General features: G+C 43.0%; 1 protein-coding gene across 1 annotated transcript in view; it reads right to left on the reverse strand.

Annotated features, from left to right (window-relative positions):
* Nucleotides 1-9079: 9079 nt before the first annotated feature.
* Nucleotides 9080-24324, reverse strand: part of LOC144695540 (uncharacterized) — a gene marked incomplete at its 3' end in the record, with an annotated part of 30675 nt that continues 15430 nt past the window's right edge. Inside the window, exons 8-13 of the mRNA XM_078566414.1 lie at nt 21443-21486; nt 17573-17610; nt 15720-15754; nt 14973-15070; nt 12286-12320; nt 9080-9093 (exon numbers count right to left, since the gene is read on the reverse strand). Of these exons, the coding sequence (XP_078422540.1) occupies nt 9080-9093; nt 12286-12320; nt 14973-15070; nt 15720-15754; nt 17573-17610; nt 21443-21486 (264 nt within the window). The remainder of the gene's footprint in view (nt 9094-12285; nt 12321-14972; nt 15071-15719; nt 15755-17572; nt 17611-21442; nt 21487-24324) is intronic.

Genomic DNA, 24324 nt, shown 5'->3' on the forward strand with positions numbered 1-24324 from the left:
ATTGTTGGATGTCCAGAAAGCCTGCCTCATTGATTCAAACTGCAAGGACACTGCGAGTTGGTATCTGCCTACTATTGGGATCTACCTACAGGCCACCCTCGCAAGGCACAAAATGATTCTGCTTGGATAGCCAGGAAGAAACTTGCTCTCGCCTATTGGGACTTGGATAATCATGATGGGGACAGAGTGTACGCTCCTTACATGGCACGCAGAATGCTGCTTCGATGGACTTCTCTAGTTTGGCCTGTAAGGTTTTTCAGTTTGATGATCAGCTTCTGAATGTCAGACATTTCCTTACCAAAAGCCAGTCCCCAAATCAATTTGCGTTTCCCCCGCCACTCCCCACCCACACTCCATCTCCCCACTCCCACCTCCCCACCCAACCCACCCCTAGCCTTGCCCACCTGCCCCCATCTAGAGACTAACAAAGCCCAAGCTTCGGATCATGTAACGTGATATTCATTCTTTTGATCTCTCGACTCTTATTTTAATTTTTAAAGTTCCCAGTTGCTTGCCCTTTGGCCCTTTTATCAAGTTAATTCTATAACGATAACATTGTGAGCTGCCTTCTTGAACTGCTGCAGTCCATATGGTGTAGGTACACCCACAGTTCCAGAACTTTGACCCAGCGACAAGTGAAGGAATGGCGTATGTTTCCAAGTCAGGATGTTGAGTGACTTGGAAGGGAACTTCCAGATGATGGTGTTCCCATCTATCTGCCGCACTTGCCTTTCAAGGTGGTGGTGGCCGTGGGTTTGGAAGGTGCTGTCTAAGGAGCCTTGGTGAATTCCTGCTGTGCATCTTGTAGATAGTACATACTGCTGCTACTGTGCTTTGGTGGTGGAGGAAGTGAATGTTTGTGGCTGTGGTGCCAATCAAGTGGGCTGCTTTGTCCTGGATGGTGTCGAGCTTCTTCAGTGTTGTGGGAGTTGCACTCATTCAGGCAAGTGTGGAGTATTCCATCACACCACTGACTTGTGTCTTGTAGATAGTGGACAGGCTTTGGGGAGTCAGGAGGTGAGTTACTCGTCTCACAATTCCTAGGCATTGACCTGCTCTTGTAGCCACAGTATTTACATGATTAGTCCAGTTCACTTTCTGGCCAATGATAACCCCCAGGATGTTGATAGTGGGGAATTCAGTGATGGTAATGCCATTGAACATCAAGGGGTGATGGTTGGATTCTCTCTTGTTGGAGATGGTCATTGCCTGACTCTTGTGTGACGTGAATGTTACTTGCCACTTGTCAGCCCAAGCCTGGATGTTGTCCAGGTCTTGCTGCATTTGGGCATGGACTGCTTCAGTATCTGAGGAGTCACGAATGGTGCTGAACATTGTGCAACCATCAGTGAACATTCCCACTTCTGACCTTATGATGGAAGGAAACTCATTGATGAAGCAGCTGAAGATGGTTGGGCCTAGGACACTACCCCGAGGAACTCCTGCAGTGATGTCCTGGAGCTGAGATGTTTGACTTCCAACAACCACAACCATCTTCCTTTGTACTAGGTATGACTCCAACCAGTGGAGAGTTTTCCCTCTGATTCCCATTGGCTCCAGTTTTGCTAGAGCCCCTTGATGCCACATTCGGTCAAATGCTGCCTTGCTTAACCACGTTTTCCATATTATTGAGACAAGGCTCTATAGCACCTTCCAAACCCACGGCCACTACCATCTGGAAGGACAAGGGCAGCAGACACATAGGGACACCACCACCTGGAGGTTCCCCTCCAAGTCACTCATCAACCTGAATGGGAAATATATCGCTGGTCCTTCACTGACGCTGAGTCAAAATCGTGGAACTCCCTCCCTAACAACACTGTGGGTGTACCTACACCACGTCATTTGCAGGGGTTCAGAAAGGCAGCTCACCACCACCTTCTCAAGGACAGTTAGGGATGGGCAATAAATTCTGGCCGAGCCAGCGACGCCCACACCCCGTAAATGAATTTTAAAGAAATGTAGGTGAGGAGATTTTTCCAGGGCTCTGCACCAGATGTGTGACTTTGACTGCGATTTTCCACGCAGTGGACGGGAAGTAGTGGGCAGTAAACCGAGCTTTTTCTGCAAATCTGTTTATCCCCTGCGTGCGAGGCTCGCCCATGAAATCACACGCCCCCTATGAACAGCACTGCCCTGTGATTGCTTCTTCATTATATAGATCCGACCTTAATTTACCCTCCTTCTCAGTACTCTATAGCTGCAAATGAAACTATGCCCACAATATGAAAACAGCGTCAACAACAGTGCGTGGGAATACCTCCAACCATGTGACCTATAACCGTAGTTACCCGGCTCTGCTTTATCTCTTGATTTTAAAATTGGGATTATTTTGGTATCCTCCCATTTTTAGGGAACAGCCGCTGACTGTATTAACGTTGCGGGCCTGGAGTTCGCCTACCCCCTGTCCCAATTGCTTTAAGTGCCATTGAAGGAATTCCGTCTGAGACGGAATATAGATCTATTTTAAGTCTTATTTTTTGTTCTTTTGCTGCTTCCATCTGTGTTAATATTAATAATTTCACTGTTAACATCGCAACTCATTGCTGCTGGTTGAGCATTACCTTCAAGTGCGAATAGTGATGCAAAGTACTTTTTAGTACCTCTTCCACAACCTTGAGACCCTCTATTCTCTCATAAAGATTTTTAAATGGTCCAGTGCCGGCTTTTCTGGTGCTTGAACTATAAAAGTAGAATTAAAACGTTTTCTCTGCTATTATCACAATCGTCAACTTTTTTTCATTAAAGTTTTCGTTGACCTGATGGCACCCTTAGGTTTCCTTAATAGTGCACAACGTTCGACCTGGCACAAAAAACCGTACTCATAATTTCTGTGCTGAGATAGAATAATTTAAATTTCGTCTCCAATTATTTGTGGTATGATTAGACAGCAGAAATTTTCAACAAGATCTCTTTATTTAATGGTAACATTACTTTATTCAGTCACTCCCTTGCAGAGAAGAAACGTTGGCACATTTTCCGTGCCCCTGTTGAGTTTTAATGTCAGTGTGTTGTTCTAAAGGCACACCGCTCGCTCTTTACCCCGGTATGTGGCAGTTGAACTGATGAAATATTGTTAAGTACCTTCACGGTAATCAACTTGAGGAAAAGGAGAGCCCTTGCACTGTTTAAATTTTTTGCTCTGATCGTTTTCACAGATGTGTCTCTATTTCATCCCGTTGTACCACCTCATGTGAAGCCGTTTCACCGCTTCTTCTGCACATTATTTTAAAATGATATGTGTCATTATGGCGCGCACTGCAGTTCCTCGATGTTGCTAACTTGCTGCCCCTTAATAATCCTTTATGATGGATAAATGAAAGTTAACGTTCGTACTGAAGCATCATGTTGGATTTCAGATGAAAATGTGTAATGAAGTGGAGACATCCATATTCTGAACATATTACTAAGGATACAGAGCCATAGAAAAGTTGCGGCACAGAAAGAGGCCATTCAGCCCATTGTGTCCACGCCAGAAAAAAAGGAGGGGAAAAAAGCAAAAAAGAAATTAGCCGCACTTCAGGTGCAGATCGAGGCACCTTTCAAATTAGTGGAGCATTTTGCCTCAACTGTCAATTCAGGCAATGAATTCCAGACACCCACCATCATCTGAGTGAAGAAGTTTTTCCTCATATCCCCTTTAATCCTTCTACCAATCACCTTAAATCTATCCCCCCACCCCCTCTACCAACCCCCCCACCCCACCCCCAACCCCCCCCCCCCTTCCCCCCTCCCCAAGTAATTGACCTGTCAGCGAGGAGAAACAGGTCTTTCCTGTTTACCTTATTTAGGCCCCTTATAATTTTGTACACTTTAATTTTAGCCTCAGCCTCCTCTGTTCTAAGGAAAACAACCCTAGCATATCCAATCTTCCCTCATAACTGCAATTTCCAACCCTGGTAACATTCTTGTAAACCTCCTCTGCACTCTCTCTGGAGCATTTATGTCCTTCCTGTAACGTGGTGACCAGAACTTTGCACAAAATTCCACCTGTGGTCTAACCAGTGTTTTATACAGTTCCATCATTACATCCCTGCTTTTTTATTCAACACCTCATCCAGTAAAGGAAAACATTCCATATGCTTTCTTTACCACCTTATCCACCTGTCCTTCCACCTTCACAAACCTGTGAACATGCACTCTAAGGTCTCTCACTTCATCTCGAGCAAGATATCCTCCCATTTATTGAGTATTCCCTTGCTTTGTTTGCCCTCCCCAAATGCATTACCCCACACTTCTCCGGATTGAATTCCATTTGCCACTTATCCTCCCACTCAACCAAACTATTGATATCAGTTTGGAGGCAACAGCTGTGCCCTTCATTATCAACCACATGGCCAATATTTTTGTCATCTTAAATTTCCCAATCATGCCTCTCACAGTTTAGTTCAAATCATTAATATATACAACAAAGAGGATAGGCCCTAACAATGAGCCTTGTAGAACTCCATTGGAAATCACTTTCCATTCATGAAAACATCCATCGACCATTACCCTTTGTTTCCTGTTGCTGAGGCAATTTTGAATCCAACTCACCACCTTCCCATGTAACCCATGGGGTTTCACTTTTCTGACCAACCTGTGATGTGGGACCTTGCCAAATGCCTTACTAAAACCCATGTAGGTAACATCCACTGTACTACCCTCATCAATCCTCCCTGTTACTTCCTCAAAAAATTCGACTAATTTAGGAAGGCATGATCTTCGCCTGACAAAACCATGCTGACCATCCCTGATTAATCTGTGCCTTTGTAAGGGGCAGTTTATCCTGTCTCTGAGAATTGATTCCAATAATTTGCCCACCACCAAAGTCAGACTGACCGGCCTAACCCTCGTGCCCTTTTTATATAATGCTACAACATTCACAGACCTCCAATCCTCTGGTACCTCGCTTGTATCTAATGAGGATTGGAAAATGATACTCAGCGCATCCTCTATTTCCTCCCTGGCTTCCTTTAACAGCCTGGGGCACAATCCATCCGGCCCTGATGATTTATACACCTTCAAGGATGTCAGTCCCTCCAGTACTCCCTCACTCACTATGTTTATTTTACCTAAGATTTCGCACTCCTCCTCTTTAAATGTAATGTCTGCATCATCCCTCTCCTTAGTGAAAACAGAGACAAAGTGCTCATTCAAAATGCTGACAACTTCGTTTGTATCAACGCTGAGTTGCCATGTAGATCTCTGATAGACCGTGCCCTTTCAATAGTTATTCTCTTTCTCTTAATATACTGGGAAAACATCTTTGTGTTTCCTTTGATTTTACTTGCCAATATTCTTCGTCTCCCCTCTTTGCTTGCCTAATTTCCTTTTTTACTTCACCCCTGTGCTTTCTAGACTCCTCTAGGTTTTCTACAGTATTGAGCTTTTTGATACTGCCATAAGCTTTGTTTTTCTGCTTTATCTTACCCTGTATTCGTCTGGATAACTAGGGGGCTCTAGGTTTGGCAGTACCACTTTCTTCTTTGTGGGGACATGTCTACACTGTGCACGTAGAATCTTGCTTTTGAATGCCTCCCACTGATTGGACAACTTTCCCTTCTAGCAGCTTCATCCAGACCACATTCGACAGTTCACCGCTTAGCATTTTAAAATGTGTCTTCTCACAGTTCAGAGCTTTTCCTGTTGTTCTATCTTTGCCCGTTTCCAAAATTATGTTAGATCTAACTGCATTATGGTCACGATCTCCAAAATGGTCCCCCACTGCTACTTCATCCACTTGCCCGGCTTCATTTTCTAAGGTTCAATGTAGAATTGCGCCCCCTCTCGATTGTTACGCGTTAGCTAAAAAAAACAATCTTGAATGCAGTTCAAGAATTTTGCGCCCTCTGTTCCCTTCACAGTCTCCATATCCCAACTGATAATAGTTGAAGTCTCCAACTACACTGCCCCATTGTTTTTGCGCTAAGAAATGTATCTACATATTTCCCTTCTAACTCCCTTTCACTGTGTGGGGTTCTTTAGTACACTCCTAGCAATGTGGCTTCGCCCTTTTATTTCTGAGATCAACCCATATTACCTTATTTGATGCTTTATTTAGTATTTCATCCCTCCTCACAGCAGTAATTGATTCTTTAACCAATAACGCTATTTCCCCTCCTTTATTTTATCCCCCTCTCGATCCTGTCTGAAAACTGTATCTGCAGGGATGTTGAGCTGTCATTTTTTGCCGCTCTTTAAGCCAAGTTTCCGTTATGGCAACGATATCGTGGTGTCACGTGTCCATCTGTACCCTTAGCTCATCGGCTTGAAATTCTAACTCACCAGCTCAAACTAATTTATGAAGGGATGTACAGAACAAGTTGGCTCTTTAGACTTTTTGACAACAAGTCCACAATTCCAAGGTTATTTGCATCCACCTCTGATACATGCGGTCGATGAAGCAAATGGGCGACTTGGCGGTACCATTCCTCACTCTGAGTTTAAAGGTGCAGGGTTTAAACCCAAGTTCCAAACAGTGCCGGAGGCCAAAATCTGGGTGGACAGTAAATGTTTTCCGAATAATCCATTTTCAAAACCAACTGAAATTGTAATATTTTATTTGCATTTTTGTGTTTGTTGCCGTGCACTTTTTTAAAAACATGCCGTAGCAATGACTAACAAAACTACTGTGTTGGGTGTCGGTTTCAAAGGTCAGTATTTCCAGTGTCGCTGAAAAGGTCTAAACTGCCGACGCCTCTTACATAAATGTCCACCCCCAAACGTTGTCAAGCAGCAGAAACATCCATCCGAAGTTTCACACTTGGAGCGTCACTCAGAGGGCGGGATCTCTTCAGATATAGCACATAACATTTGGAAAATGCTGTCTCAAAGAAGTTTGATGCTTTTTAAAATGATAAATAATATAGGCTGGAAGGCTGGTGAAAGACGTTAATATTTAGGTATCCGTTATGTAACTCACAATTTTATTCCATAAATAAGTGCCCACTTGGGCCGGGGAGGGTTCGAACTGCGATCAGAGTACTCCTAGGCTACCTTTGATCTCCCTTAATTTGAAACTGCAATTACAACCTTAGCACAAGTTGCAAAGTCAGAAATGATCTGCTACTGACGCTACAGTTGCGGCTTAAATGGGTCTTACACCTGTCTTCTAAGTACCCCATGGACCTCAGTGGCTTTCGATCCACGTGTTAGGTTGAAAAAAACAGTTTGGCTGTGGTTTAAGTAAGCTTGGCAATTTCAAAATAATCAATTTACAAAAATTGGAAAAATGAATTCCATTCTGTTTTTTTTTAAACAAAGTCATTGGGGTTCCTGGCTGATGCATTGGACTTCCACATTTTCCATTTTGCATTAAAAGCACAACACAGCACCATAAAAGACGAAACGTACAAGAATTCATCACCAAAATATTTATGTTTTACAAATAATACATTGATTTACAGAGATCATGTTGTTTGGAAGTGTAAAGAACCTTCAAAATAAAGAGAAAGGGCTTGCATTTATATGGTCTCTGTAAAGAGCTTTTATACGTCCTGAGGTCGTGACAGAAGCTTGATAAAGGCAAGCTTTTTTTGTTTCTTTGTATTACAAAAGGAGAAATGATAAAAAGCAAGGGCCGAGTGGTGACCTAATGTAAGTCTTTAAAATGATGAAGGGTTTAGATAGAGTGGATGCAGACAGGAAGTTTCCTCTTGTGGGTAGGGGTGATCAACATAAGAAAGTCACCCAGAAATCCAATAGGGAACTCAAGAGAAGCTGCTTTACCCAAAGAGTGGTGAGAATGTGGAACTCGTCACCACAGGGAGTAGTTGAGGTAAATAGTACACATGCATTTAAGGGGAAGCTACGTTAGCACGTGGGGGAGAAGGGAACAGAGGGTTAAGATGATAGCTTTAGATGGGAAAGGATGGGAAGAGGGTCGAGTGGAGCATAAACACCGGCATAGAATGGCTGTGCCGAATGGCCTGTTTCAGTGCGGCATATCCTACGTATTCCTGTGCAACTGAAGAAAATTAAACCTGAACTGTGGCATAAAGACTAACATCACACTGGATTTTCTCTTCGGCCTCCGAGTTTAAAATTGAAGATTGGCTTCCGACATTCATTGCAGTTTCATTCACCGCTGAAGCGGACTGGTCAGAATCTGCCCCATTTCTCTGTGGAGATTATGATGGTTAGAAAAAGTGCAGTACATTCAACTCGGATAAACAGTCCAGCTTAATACTGGTAAAACTGTTCCACCCAAATGCCATCCTGTGACTTTCAAGGTTAACGCGGAGATCGAACGGCTTACTTTAATTACAAATTTCAACAGTGAGTTTATATATTTTAATTTATTATGGCACAGTCTGGTCTGCAGAATAACATGAAAAAAAAAAACCCTACTCCAGGTCACTGTATTTCTCTGAAGCTTTACTTTCAGTAGTTTAGTATACTCTATCAGACATCTGGGGGACCACAAAATATACATTGCGAAATCGTTTGCTATGGTGACCCGCGTCCAATTTGCATGATGTATTGATATTAATTATAGAAAGTTGCCGTCATGCATATTTATTTAAAAAACATTTTGAAGCGCCTGTGTCAATGCCGTCTTGTGGCGCAGCGGTAGCGCCCTTAACCCTGGGTTTAAGTCCCACTTGATGGCCACGGAAAGTGCATTCATAATGTGGGCAAACAGGTTGATTATCAGCCTGCAAATCCTTCTAATACGCCTAGTGGTAGGTGTTAAGAGCAGGAGAGTCAGACATACTACAGAGGGTAAAAGCAAACCGCTGCAGTACTTTGCCAAGCATCATCATGGACGAATCCAATGGAAGTCCATGAGTACCAACTTCCTGGGTGTGACATCTGGAGGAGGAGAAAGTACAAATGCCACATGGTGATGGATGAAAAGCTCTCTTCAGTCCGTTATATCTAAAATTCATCCTTAGCAATATCCCCCAGTTCCCTATAAAATAATCTGTTTCCTAAATGAATCCAGTCGAACACATTCCAGCTGCTGATTACTGCGCTGTACCGCCTGCTAATCTTTAACTTGAACTGGTTCAGATTCATTCAGAAGAATGTCGGCTTGGTTTACTTAAAATGAAGGGCAGCACCCTGGCTGTCTTACCTGATTCACTGACACATTAGGAATGCGTTTTGCTGTGAATTAAGCGAGAAAGAAGTGCATGTCAATAGTTTGGCATCCCAATCCCACAAAGGAACAGGCTGAGAATATTTTTTTCAAATCCTTATTTCTTTAAGCTTGCATTGACATAATGAAAATAAAGTGCCCATTTTAAATAATATGCCAGAAGTTTGGCTCTAGTTGTTCACAGTTAAATTGTTCATCAAAGTTTCCCTGCAGGGTTGCAGGGAAAGAGACGGTGAGTGGGATTAACATCATTGATTTAGATAAAGGGTGTGAAGACACGGTAGCTAAATTTGCAGATGGCACAAAGATAGGTAGGAAAGTATGTTGTGAAGAGGACATGAAGAGGTTGCAGATGGATATAGATAGGTTGAGTGAGTGGGCAAAGATCTGGCAAATGGAGTTTAATGTGGGAAAATGTGAAGTTGTTCACTTTGGCAGGAAGAACAAAAAAGCAGAGTACTACTTAAATGGAGAACGGCTGCATAATTCTGAGATGTAGAGGGATCTAGGTGTTCTAGTACACGAGTCGCAAAAAGTTAATATGCAGGTGTGGTAAGTAATTAAGAAGGCTAATGGAATGCTATCCTTTATTATGAGAAGAGTTGAACATAAAAGTAAGGATGTTATGCTTCAGTTATACAGAGGATTGGTGAGACCACACCTTGAATATTTTGTGCAGTTTTAGTCTCCTTATTTAAGGAAGGATGTAAATGCTTTCAAGGGAATTCAAAGGATGTTTATTAGATTGATACCTAGAATGAGATGGTTGTCTTATGAGGAAAGGTTGGACAGACTGGGCGTGTTTCCACTGGAGTTTAGAAGAGTGAGGGGTGATTTGATTGAAGTATACAAGATCTTCAACGGTCTTGACAAGGTCAATGTCGAAAGGTGAGTCCAGAACAAGGGGGTCACTGTTTTAAAATTAGGGGTCGCCCTTTTAGGACAGAGATGAGGAGAATTTTTTTCTCTCACAGGGTTGTGCGACTTTGGAACTCTCTGCCTCAGAAGGTGGTGGGGGCGGGGCCTTGAATATTTTTAAGGCAGAGGTAGATAGATTCTTGATAGGCAAGGGAATCAAAGGTTATCGGGTGTAGATGGGAATGTGGAAATCGAAACACAAGATGATCAGCCATGATCTTATTGAATGGTGGAGCAGGCTCAAGGGGCTGAATGGTCTACCCCTGTTCCTATTTCTTATGTTCTTATTAATTGAATAGATGTTTCAAAGCGCCAACGCTGGTACAATGAACTGAATGAGCTCCTTCTGCGCAATATCATTCTATGATGGTATCGAGATCATGAGTGCAGCATTGCCTCCGATTTCCCTCCAAGGCAGGCATCATCTAGATAAAAACAACATACTGCAGATGCTGGAAATCTGAAACAAAAACAAAAATTGCTGGAAAAACTCAGCAGGTCTGACATCATCGGTGGAGATCTCCACAGCTGCTGTAAAACCTGCTGAGTTTTGCCAGCAGTTTTTGTTTTTGTTGCAGACATCATACACTTGGGAATATGTCACTGGACTAGTAATCCAGAGGCCGAGACTAATGCTTTAGGGACATGGGTTCAAATCCCACTCTGGCAGATGGGAGGCGGTGGCGTATTGGTACCCAGGGTTAATGCCTAGCGGATTCGCGTTTGGATGCCAGCATGGCAGATAATGGAATGTGAATTCAATTTTTTTTAAATCAGGAAATTAAAGTCTAATGATGACCATGATTAGATTGTTGTAAAACCCATCCGATTCACATTAGGGAAAGAAATTTGCCGGCCTGGCCTGGTGCGACTCCAGATCCGCAGCAATGTGGTTGAGTCTTAACTGCTCTCCAAAGTGGCCTTGGCCAAGCAGTTCCTAGGGGAATTAGGAATGGGCAACAAATGTTGGCTTTGCCAAAATCGCCCACATCCATGAAAGTATAAATAATATATCCGGGTTCTTTCATAAGTGCTGTGTCAAAATCCTGAAATTACCTACCCAGCACCATTTTGGGAGAGCTATCACCACAAAATGTATGGTTATCCGCTCTTAGTTTCTCAAAGTATCCAGGGATGGATAATAATTGTGGCCCATATATCACGAAAACTAATTTAAAGAGGCATTACATAGAATCTGTTAATTTTGCAGTGGTAATGAAAGTGAAGATGTTAGCCTTCATCATCACCATTGTTACTCGACGGAAACTGACGATAATGTCAGGAGACTCTACATGTACAGGATAACACGAAAATCCAGAAGTTGATGACTGTGATTCTACACTTCTCCAGAGGATGTGTTGTTCAGGACTCCCAAGCTGTAATCGGTGGGAAATCACTAAACTGACAAGAACTTCCACTCATACGTATTAGTCTAACCGGAAAACCCTCGAAAATTTTCATCTTGTTAAATGTGGCATAATTGGGCCTTAACTTCGTATTGGTAAAAATCATATTTTTAAAATATGTTTATCATAATCCAATCTTCAATTATGTATTTTGTTATCAGAATTATTACATTAAAGATGAAAGGATTCAAATAAGCTTAACTTACACGATTGCTGACTTCAACATGATTGCTCGCTTACGATGCTTGCTAACATCACTGCTTCTGCACGCCTAGAGATCTCTTTGTCTTAGCACCATATGCAAAGTGACATGGAAACACCACAGGGATCTGGGCAGATTTAATCGAAGAGAGCAAAATCGGAGCCAATGACTTACATGCTAATGACACGCAGCACAAGCCGACCCAAAGGCGTCTTTAGACAGACCTCTGGTGAGCTCTCTGCGGCCCGCATTTTTATTTCAGCCTCCGGTTGTTTTACGTCTCTCTGAGTGAGATTGGCAATTAGGACCAAATTGTACCAAATAGCAGACTGTTTTCTGCATCCGAGAAGATGGGGCATAAACTCGTTTTGTGAGAGGATGTCGGGAAAATATTAGAGGTATTGAATCAGCCAGCGTTCAACTCCATTGACTTCACTAAAACTGGATATCAAACGGGGTGTATAATAGGTCACTGATGGGAAACTGCCCATTTTGCCCAAAACGAAATTCTGCAACAATAAAAGGTCTCGAATACTTACGGTCATTACAGAGACCAAAGTCATATTCAATCACTAAGTGCTTGCCTCAAATTCAGAAGGCTACAGGAGAAAGGTCAGACATAATAAACCACCCAGGTTACCCAAAGGTCGCTCTTTCTTTCCTGTGTTATTCACCTGTTATGTTAAGTTCGTCATATCCATAATCATGCCTGCAAAAAAATGAAGGGGACATTTTACATGCCTTGAGAATAAAACACCTACCAAGAAGTAATTCTAACTTGATAGCTTCTAGCAAGTTGGATATAAACAAATAAACTTTAGAAACTCAATATATGTGGTCTGAAAACAAACATCCCCACTCTCGTTTTATTTCACCAAAATATGCATTCCAACGGGCCATTATTATAGAGATATGAGAATGATACCATTATGAAGACAAACCCAGTTATGTTGTTTATATCTGCATGGGGATAATATACACTTTTGTGCTTTCCTGTTTTCATCAACAGGACCGAGCTAATCAGTAGCCCATTGCAGGATACAATGGCGACTTCGGTTGATAACATGAAAACATACAGTGAGTTTTGGAAAATCCCCAAGTAGTCATTTTTTCCACTTCCATTTTCACAGAACGTAGTTATGCTGCAGCAGCGATGGAACTGAAGAGGTATAAAATGGCTTTACTCAGGCGGCCTTACAACAGTTCCTATATTCAGTTCAGGTATCTTGGCACCTAGCTTGCAGTACAGATTCTCCTGATGAGAAGCATCCTGACTCCCCAAAGCCTGTCCACCATCTACAAAGCACAGATCAGGAGCATAATGGAATACTCCCTACTTGCAGCTCCCACAACACTCAAGAAGTTTGACACCCTCCAGGATAAAGCAGCCCGTTTAATTGGCACCCCTTCCACAAACATTCACTCCCTCCGCCACTGTCTCACAGTGGCAGCAGTGTGTACCATCCACAAGATGCACTGCAGAAACTCATCAAGGCTGCTTAGGCAGCACCTTCCAATCCCAGGACCTCTGCCACCTAGAAGGACAAGGGCAGCAGATAGATGGGAACACCACCACCTGGAAGTTCCTCTCCAAGCCACTCACCATCCTGACTTGGAACCGAATATTGGAACTCCCTCCCTAACAGCACTGTGGGTGTACCTACGCCACACGGACTGCAGCGGTTCAAGAAGGCAGCTCACCGCCACCTTCTCAAGGGCAATTAAGGTTGGGCAATAAAAATTCTGGCCTAGCCAGTGACGCCAATATCCCGTAAAAGAATAAAAGAAGCAAAACCTGCTTGGCTTCCAGTCAAACTGTGCAGCTCCCTTTAAGCCATGAAATAAATTTTAGCCAAAGCTGGTGGTGATATTAGAGGACATTTAAGAATGTCTTCAGGGCCCCTGGGTCAAAATCCTGAAACCCCTTTACCTAAAAACATCTTGAGTGTACCAACAGATGGGCTGCAGTGGATCAAGAAGGCAGCTCAATGCTTCTTTATCAAGGATAATTAGCGATAGGCACTAAATTGGCCTTGCCAGTGCTGCTCGCATCCCTTGAATAAAAGAAGTGCTAACCATGTTGTTTCACAGTGCTCTATTGGCAGCATTTAACAAGGATGTTAAACATTTCTAAATTATTTTCTAGGAGAAAGAATTATCAATGTGTGAAATTATGTACCAGCAAATTCCACTGAAACGAATAGGATGTGGGAATTCGACGAGCTTCTGGAGTGAGAAGGGACGGAGCAATAATCTGAGATGATGAGAAATTTGTGTTGCGTTGATTGAAAAGGGGGTGTTGGGTGCAATGTGGCAAATGGATTTTTCTTGTTTCTTTTTGAAGTGTCCCAATTAACGGCTACCAGGACAGAGAGACAAGACTGAGATGAGGGCAACTGTTTGGGTTTTTCAGTAAGGGGAAGAGGTAAAGTCTCAACTCTATGTATGGGAGTGTTAGAGACAAGAGTGTAATTTACCTTGAAGAAAACTCATGTTTGGATCGATTGCTGGAGCTTCAGAGGGTTTGACAAGCTGCAGTGAAGTTAATTCAGAGCGTGACTCTTTCCGATATAGCGTGATGCAAATTTTGAACCACAGTTCAATACACAAAACTGAAAAAGTGCTTCTTTTTTTCAATTCCATGCATCTGCAAATTCTTACGAAAGATCTCGCCAGCCCTTCTGCACTTTGTTCATACGGTGAATATCAACTCTTCACCTGACCGTGGATAATACCACAGTCATTCCTGATCTATACTTAAACTGCCCTGCATGGTTCGGTATGGTTGGGAATACCAGTGCAGATTGATTTCCAGTTGCTCGGCCCGGACCACAGCCTCGAGGCTTGTGTGCTATTCTCTCCGTCCCACCTGAGATCCAGGAATCCAATTTGCATCTTCTAAGTATGGGTCAGTAGCACACTGATCGCGTGTTCCGTCACAATTAGTGAAGGGTCTAACCCATTGTCAACCTACTCTAAACCCACTTTTTTTATTTTATTTTTACAGATGGCAGAAGTCAAGATTATAATGCATGACTATTAAACTGACTCCAGCATGTCACCTCTTGTCCACAAATTAATAATGACACACAGGAACGCGCTTGGGTTAAAATCGCGATGACAGAAAGCAAGGGATTTGGACGGCAAGTGCGCATCTAGCACAATTTTCAATTGGAGCGAAGCAAAGAAGCTCACAAAGGAGCGAAGCTGCTTAACTCCTGATCTGCATTAGTTTGTGTGTTCTGGAGCTGGGGATTAAGGGTTTCCTTCTGACCCATAAGTAGCTGTGATTTCAAATGAAAAACTGAAATAAGCGTATCTGAAATCTGATTCGTTCCATTAAGGGAAATTATTAACTCACTCTAAATCGTCACATTCCGCAGCCACATTCAGGGAAGATCGTTGTTTTAAAAAGTCTATATTTATCGACGCGTATTGTATCAGCTCTGTTGTAGTTATCTGTTCAAACAGAAAGATTTGATTAGTCTAGACTGGCCAGACATGATGTACCCTTCATGGACCCCCATGCAGACGGTCCTTGATTAGTTGGTGTTTGTGCAAGAGATCAGCTATTTCACCTCTTTAAATTGGGGTTAAGAAGGAAATACTTCTTTAAAAAAAACTGTTTTAAAAATGTAATAGGCTTGGAGGAAATAAATAGCCAGAATATGCAATCAAACTCTAAAATATAGATGAACTCAAACAAGGACTGGATGAGCTTTTGTAGAGACATGGAGGGATAAGATGAAAGGGTTTGATATCTAATAAAAGTTTGGGCTTCTTGGGCCTCTTGCACCTTTCACGTTCTTAACATCTCGTCGTCTTAAAAGTAGATATATTAAAATGTTTAATTTATAATCAAGCAACATAGGTAATTATTAAATATGTCAATCTATAAAATCCATCCATCTCTACGGTTACTATATCATGCCCTGTTCTTGTTGCTACTCCAGCAAAGCTTGAGATGAAATTTGGGGAATAAAAGTCTATCTGTTTGGTCTCCTACAACCTGCGATTTCGAAAATGTAGCTTGATCAGGAGCAGTATGAGTTTTGCCTCGAAATGCATTGAAACTAAAGGTTGTATTTCACTTTATATTCCTCCTTACCTGCTTCTGTGATTTGATTGGAGAACTTTGTGAACCTACAAGTGTAAAATATAATAGATAGGAAAATGTCAATGGAGTTTAATACAATATGGCACAGCACAGTATTCAGAGCGATAGGTTGATGTTTGATTGTTGATAGTTATATATGTCGATAGGTAGAAAAAGAACACAGGTTTATTTGAGGTACATTATCTAATTGAATGCCAGGACGGGCTCGAGAGGCTGAATGAACTGTTTCTGTTTCTCTGACAATTGATCATGCCTCTCGGGGTCTCCAAGGTGAATTCACTCATGGAAACAGCAATAAGTTAAATGACCAATTTATCCTTTTTTAAATAATTCTGTATACGTGGGAGTGCTTCATTAAACGGCTTTAGGCGGGATGCTGAAATAACGCCTTGCTGTTTGTCAAAATCCCGCACTGTTCACCTGGACAAGCAGGAATGACTAGAATATTTGGCAATGCAGCGCTCCTTCACTCCTGGCATGAAGTCACAATTATCTATTGAACTTTTGAAGTAGAACTTAATTCCGCAATATTTCGCTTTGGAAACAAGACCATCAACGGTTGAGCCCAACTCACACAAGGCAGACAACCGACAAGCGCACACGTATTTCTATAAAGCCCAACTGACATACATTAAAACTGGCAATAGCTGGGTTACATCATGAAAGCTAATGAGTTAAAATAGCAAGCGCTGTAATTTGCTACAATCATAATTAGCGTTCACCTATTACCAAGTTACATTTACCAAATTGCTACAAGTTGCTGTAGGCAGCATTCATCAGAAATCGCACATAAAGGCGGACAGTTACTCTAACAGTGCATCTATTTTGTGCTCGGTAAAATGAAGGACTCGTCTTCTTTTTTCGCTCAGTGTCAGGTGTAGTATGGGCCCAATGTAGATCTGAAGAAAGTATCTCCAGTTCAACATTTCCATTTTCCAGAACAGCTATTCATCTGAGAAGGGAACTATCGGTTTCGGACTAAATTTCCTGCTGTAGACCAAGCAAATTAGAGATTGAATTGAAGCCCTTCAAACCAATTTCACATGTTACAGTTAGAGCCAGCACTGGGGGTGGGGGTTTGGGGGGGGGTTGAGGAGGGGGTGGGTGGTTTGTCTTATCTCCCCAGGCCCGACTCAAGTCAAGGCCGCAGACACAAGTTGCATCACATGTTCCCTTCTAGACTCATTCGGGACAGCTACACTTTGCTGTTGGCTGCGTCACAATGAGTGGTACTCTCTCATCGCCGAAGCAGAGGTTAGTGGCGTTAAGCTCCCATCTTACCTAAAATCCACACACACTCCACTGCTGAGAACGCTGTACTGTTGGAGATGCAATATTGCGGCTGAGATGTAAACCATAGTGGACGTAAAAAAAAAGCCCATGACCTTATTTTGAACAAGAGCAGGGGCGTTCTCCCTGATAGCCTGGCCAATGTGTTTCCCTCAAACAAAGTCACTAGCTCGCATCATTATCACGTTGCTTTTTATCGGACTCTGCTACGCACAAATTGGCACTGCGTACAATGCGTCAATGTCTACATTTCAAAAGGACCTCGTCGGCTGTAAAATACTCTTCGGCTTCCTGTGGTTATGAAAGGTGCTCGATGAATGCATAGCTATGACACTGGAGCAGAACCTTACCATATCACTGTTACTTCAGAACCTATAAAGGATACCTATTCCCAGAAGGCCCACCAACAACTGGTAAGAAATATATGGAGATGATGAGGAAGACCGAATAGGGCCGTGTCAGCGTGCAGAATGCACACTTTTAATACTTCTAATGAACACAATCTTTCATTAGCCGGGCCGAACATTTTAATTCATTCTTATTGAGTTACTTGCCCATCATGTTTTCTAACGAATTGCTGAATGTCTTTAGGCTGTCAGGAATAAAAGGGGAAAGGAAGTCATGTATTAAAAACAGAGAAGGAAAAACAATTATACTAATTTCTAGGTTATTTTTGTACAGCTAGCTTCACAGTCGAGTAGACAGTCCAAGTCTAGGCTGGTAAATGCACCAGGCAATCTGTACCCCATCCCTAAGGTCTAATCACCAGCGAGCCACCCCACCCCACCCCACCCCACCCCCAAATCAAAAAGAGCATAGAGCACACCCAGCGAACGCTGGAGAGGCTAGGGCTAGAGGAAACCTACCCGCTCCCGGCGCTACGGGAGTAGCGACCACTCTTAAGGACATGTCTAGATAACCAAGGAATCTTATCCATCCTTGCCCAATAACACCCCCTTCCATGACGAACACTGACAAATGATTGTAATCCTGAAGAACATAACACAACCATGCCAACATCTGCAATAATGTCAACAGACACATTGGGAGAAACCGTAACCTGACTCGCCGGCGGGAGACCAGCAGGACCAGAGGCAGTGTCAGTTTTGTATCCCATCCAAAACTAGTCCCCGGTGAATGAAATGTGGAAGCAAATTGGTTGGTGTTTAAAATTCCCTTTGCACCCAATCCCCTCAGCATCCCGAAGGGGAGGTCATTAGCTCTATTGGTTTTGCAACCGGCATGATTTGACTCCCTATCCAAGGGTAATACAGGGCACGATGTACAACTGGCATTCCACCTGACCCTTTGTGTTTCCCGGCTTAGGTTAAAATTAGCTCATGTTTTGTCAATCTCTTCCACTGCATTAGGAAAGCGATGCCTGATCTGTGCCAATATCGTGCAATATTCATCAAAGAGCAATAGGACACATGGCAGAATGTGAAAGAGCATGAAACAGATTCTGTGCGTTTCAGCTAAAATAATGGGGTAAAATGGTCAGGATGAAATTGAACTTCCCTGAAGGTACTTAACGAGTGAAACCAGATAAGTGGTCTGTTCTACACCTGCCCGCATTGAACTCAATGGGAGTAAAAGCTGGCGGAGTGCACAATAGGTGGCTGAACCTCTGTCACCCGGTTTATGATCCAAAAGTGTTATGTCCAAGTGTCTGAAGCAGGACAAAAAGAATGCGCAGTTTTGACCGTTGGAATCGTGTAAGTAACCGACATGTTAACCCGCCTCATATGATCCCGGTTGACGTCTCTGATCGAAAACAAGAAATTTCCATATGAATGTGTAACATGTCCAAAACCAACAGCACAGAACTCGAGCTGAACTCACAAAAACAGAAATTTGCCTTGCACCCTAGTGTCAAATGGCCCAGGCCACAGCTTCCGTTGCGACACAAACAGTTTCCATCAAATGATCTGAGTGCTGCAGTGGGAGACCAGGCTGCTGTTATTGTGCCTCCCAATATTGATGATGTGGAAGTATTGTCGCTGGGCTATTGATCCAGAGACCCGGGGTAATGTTGTGGGGACCTGGGTTCGAATCCCTAGATTTGAATTAAAAGTCTAAAATTAGAAGTCTAATGATGAAGCGGTTGTTGTAATAAACCCATCTGGTTCATTAATGGCCTTTAGGGGAAGCAATCTACTGGCATACATGTGACTCTGTTGGGATCGTGTTGCATCCTATAAGTAATCAAATGTTAACCAGCTCATGTGAGATTAATGTGATTGACTCTCAAATGTCCCCTGAACAAAGACAAATGTTTGCCTAGCCAGCGAAGCCCACGACGGTTTAAAAAATAAAATATCACTGTTCACCGGCTTTCACAGGCGATCAGGATTGCTGAGGCACCATGGAACACGAATAGGTTTCACTCTCTCAGGGTGACAACATTCCCATCCCATCAATGCTCTTCCTTCCCTGATCTGGCACATGTAACTTGCAGGCCTACAGCAATGTGGTTGATTCTTAACTGCCCCCTGAAATATTGCCTCGCCCACCTATTATTGATACAGAAGGCAGTCACGTTCATGTGACATTGCCTGTCCGCTTTTTTTAACAGAGCCATTGGCCAATTTAAAATAAACAAGTTCATACTTCATAACGCACAGATTTTTTAGTCTGTCGAGAGTAGAAATAATCATTTCTAGGCCATGTATTTCAAGATAAAATAAATTGAGGCGCTTAATATATTTTGGATGATGCTATTTATAAGCAATCGAAATTTCTGGAATTCTCTACCCCAAAGTGCTGCGGATCTCGGTCGTTGGGTATATCCACGACAGAGGTCGATAATTGTTTGGCACTAGGGAATTAAGGGGTGTGGGGATTGAATGGGAACGTTAAATTAAAGCATAAGATCAGCCATGATTTTATCGCATTGTCGATCAGTCTCAAGAGGCCACATGGCGTACTCCTCCTCCTATTTCTTATGTCCTTCGTGATTTTGATCCCGATGTTGAAATATTATTACCCAGTGAGCAGTATCAGATTTTCCTGCATCTTGCATAAGCCTTCCATGTTGCCTTTGGGAGTGGCATTGCAAATTTACTGCCAGATTATGACTGGATTCCTGCAGTAGGCCCTTTCCCACTGAGAACTGGCTGAGGACTAGTTTAACTCAAGGTGCCTTCCGCGGACAGACGTCTGGGCTGAATTCCAAATCGTCCAGTCGGTGAAAAGACCGGCCGTACCCTATGGCTCCCGAATCAGTCAAGTTTTGTTTTATTTGGGGACTATTGTACAAGGATGAGGGACGATTTGAAACATTCGATGACTACATATGTGCAGAAGAGTTTTCTCTCGTCATTCAGCTGATCAGATGGCGCCTTTTCTGACCCAACTTTTCACTCAGAGGATATCAGTCTCTTTATCTTTAGACCTCCCTCTGACACACCCATCCCGCCCCACCCCACCCCCTCCCCCCGCCCCACCCCACCCCCTCCCCCCGCCCCCTTTAGGAATCTTGTGTTACATCATTAGACAGCCCAAACCTCTTCACAGATATATAACACGTGAAGTGTAACTGTCCCATTGGGTTGTGCTGTTACCCCCACAGAATGCCGGTATAATATAAACTCGGTATCATATTCTGCTTTATAAAGCTCCTGTGAAGACCCTTGAGATATTTTATTACATTTAAGGCGCTGTATAAATAGAAGTTGTTGTTGCAACATAAACTTAGGCGAGTACACCTCTCCGACTAGGATCCAATCTTGCCTTACGGGCATGTTGAGGGACATTGTACTTTTCAGAACAGCTGGTGATGTATAAGCGTCTGAGAAGTCTAATATGCTGTCTTGATGTGAAAGCGCTTTTGCATGCAGACTGACGCTAAAATGCTAGTATAACTCCTGTCAGGTTTGGCTTTGAATCCAGAGCGCAAAACCAAATGGTGCGAGATAATCACCAGGGCTTCCCCTTAAACTGTTAGAATGGCATCGGGGAGCTAAGCTGTATTTTGTCAATATCCGGCATGCCCATTGGAGCACTCAACTAAATTTAATGTAATGTGACAAGTGAATCGTGCTACTCTCTTCTAAGACCATAGGTCAGTTGCTAGGGAGATGCGGGGAAGGTTATGCAAGATGCAGGAAAACCTGATGCTGCTTCACTAGGTTTCAACATGCGGATCGAAATCACGAAGAACATTAGAAATAGGAGGGGGAGTACGCCATATAGCCTTTTGAGACTGATCGACCATGCGATAAAATCATGGCTAATCTTATACTTCAACTTAATGTTCCCACTCATATGCTTCATCACTGACCTCAATGCCACCCCATAACAAGACGAATATTGCAGTGTAACTCGTTTCTGCTGACTGCACAATGCACGCCACAGGCACTTCTGGGAGACGAATAGCTGCAGACTAACTTAACTAACGTAAGTAGCTGCTAGATGGAATTTACCTTTCCATAGGGGTGTAGATCGATTGTTCTTCTTGGTTTACATCCTTTGGAACACAAATTAAGCTATATCAGTGATTATTTGCATTCAAGTATAATATATTCAGATAAGGTGGAACATACTTTCTTACCATGCGCAGAGGATCACATTCAAGTAGCCTCCCATCTTGATATTGTCATAAAATAAAATATTTACCAAGGAAATAAACATTTATATAGACCCAGGCATCCAATATATTGAATGAATAATTCCTCTATGGCCTACCACGAGAGAAATCATAATTGTCTAAGCTCAGAGTTCAAAGTATATATAACACACGCACACAGACACACACACACACACACACACACACACACACATATATATATATACACATACATATATAGTTGCTAAAAGACAAAAGCACCAAAACTCTATTGGATGGATGAGTATTTCAAATACAGAAGGCATCCCAACATAATTTGAAAAACATTTGGCATCAGAGAAAATCTTCTCATTGCCTTTAACATGTCATCAGGACACAGAAAATAAAGGAAATATTCCCGTTATGTTTAACATATTACCAACGCATAGTGAGAAAATCCCTTTGGCCCCTATGTTTACGAGGCCATCAACACATTGGGACCAAAGGGGTCTTCCCACTACACTTACTATATCACCAACTCACTAGGGCCAGGTGAAACAGTCTCACTATTTATGTTGTTGTCAATATATAACAATAAGAGGGAATCTTGCTTCTTTATATTCACACTCACACAGATATATGCATATATTGTCACAGTCACAGAATCACAGTGCAGAAGAGGCCCTTCGGCCCATCGAGTCTGCACCGACACCTGAGAAACACCTTACCTACCTATCTAATCCCATTTACCAGCACTTGGCCCATAGCCTTGAATGTTATGACGTGCCAAGTACTCATCCAGGTACTTTTTAAAGGACGTGAGACAACCCGCCTCCACCACCCTCCCAGGCAGTGCATTCCAGACCTTCACCATCCTCTGGGTAAACAAATTTGTCCTCACATCCCCCCTAAACCTCCTGCTCCTCATCTTCAACTTATGCCCCCTTGTGACTGACCTTTCAACTAAGGAGAACAGCTGCTCCCTATCCACCCTGTCCATGCCCCTCATAATTTTGTACACCTCACCCCTCAGTCTTCTGTGCTCCAACGAAAACAACCCAAGACTATCCAACCTCTCTTCATAACTTAAATGTTTCATCCCAGGCAACATCTCCTCTGCACCCCCTCCAGTGCAATCACATCCTTCCTATAATGTGGCGACCAGAACTGCACACAGTACTCCAGCTGTGGCCTCACCAAGGTTCTATACAACTCCAACATGGCCTCCCTACTTTTGTAAACTATGCCTCGATTGATAAAGGCAAGTGTCCCATATGCCTTGTTCACCACCCCACTAACATGCCCCTCCGCCTTCAGAGATCTATGGACATACACACCAAGGTCACTTTGTTCCTCAGAACTTCTTAATGCCATGCCGTTCATTGAATACTTCCTTGTCAAATTACTCCTTCCAAAGTGTATCACCTCACACTTTTCAGGGTTAAATTCCATCTGCCACTTATCTGCCCATTTGACCATCCCGTCCATATCTTCCTGTAGCCCAAGACACTCAACCTCACTGTTAACCACCTGGTCAATCTTTGTATCATCCGCAAACTTACTAATCCTACCCCTCACATAGTCATCTATGTCGTTTATATAAATGACAAATAATAGGGGACCGAGCACAGATCCCTGTGGTACGCCACTGGACACTGGCTTCCAGTCACTAAAGCAGCCTTCTGTCATCACACTCTGCCTCCTACAACTAAGCCAATTTTGAATCCACCTTATCAAATTACCCTGTATCCCATGTGCAGTTGCCTTCTTTATAAGTCTCCCATGTGGGACCTTGTCAAAGGCTTTGCTGAAATCCATATAAACTACATCAACTGCACTACCCTCATCTACGCGCCTGGTCACCTCCTCAAAAAATTCAATCAAATTTGTTAGGCAGGACCTCCCTCTGACAAAGCCATGCTGACTATCCCTGATCAAACCTTGCCTCTCCAAGTGGAGATAGATACTCTCCTTCAGAAATTTCTCCAATAGTTTCCCTACCACTGACGTGAGACTCACTGGCCTGTAGTTCCCTGGCTTATCTCTACAACCCTTCTTAAATAGCAGAATCGCATTAGCCGTTCTCCAGTCCTCTGGCACCTCCCCCATGGCCAGAGAGGAATTAAAAATTTGGGTCAGAGCCCCTGAGATCTCCTCCCTTGCCTCCCTCAGCAGTCTAGGACAAAAATCATCCGGGCCCGGGGATTTGTCCACTTTTAAGCCTGCCAACACCTCCAATACCTTGTCACTCTCTATATCAATTTGCTTAAGAACCTCATACTCTCTCCCCCCGAGTTCGATACCTTCATCCTCATTCTCTTGGGTGCAGATGGACGTGAAGTACTCAATCAACACTCTAGCGATGTCCTCTGGCTCCACCCATAGATTGCCCCTTTAGTCCCTTATGGGCCCTACTCTTTCCCTGGTTATCCTCTTCCCATTGATATACTTATAGAATATCTTGGGATTTTTCCTACTTTTACCAGCCAGAGCTTTCTCATATCCCCTCTTTGCTCTCCTAATTGCTTTCTTAAGCTCAACCCTGCACTGTCTGTACTCCACTAATGCCTCTGTTGATTTGCTTCCCTTGTACCTGCTAAAAGCCTCTCTTTTCCTTCTCATCGTAACCTGAATATCTCTGGTCATCCATGGTTATCTGGGCTTGTTACTCCTTCCTATCACCCTAGAGGGAACATGTTGAGCCTGTACCCTCCCCATTTCCTTTTTGAACACCCCCCACTGTTCCTCTGTAGATTTCCC

Source organism: Cetorhinus maximus, chromosome 21 (assembly GCF_964194155.1).
Source record: "Cetorhinus maximus chromosome 21, sCetMax3.hap1.1, whole genome shotgun sequence".
Taxonomy (NCBI): Eukaryota; Metazoa; Chordata; class Chondrichthyes; order Lamniformes; family Cetorhinidae; genus Cetorhinus; species Cetorhinus maximus.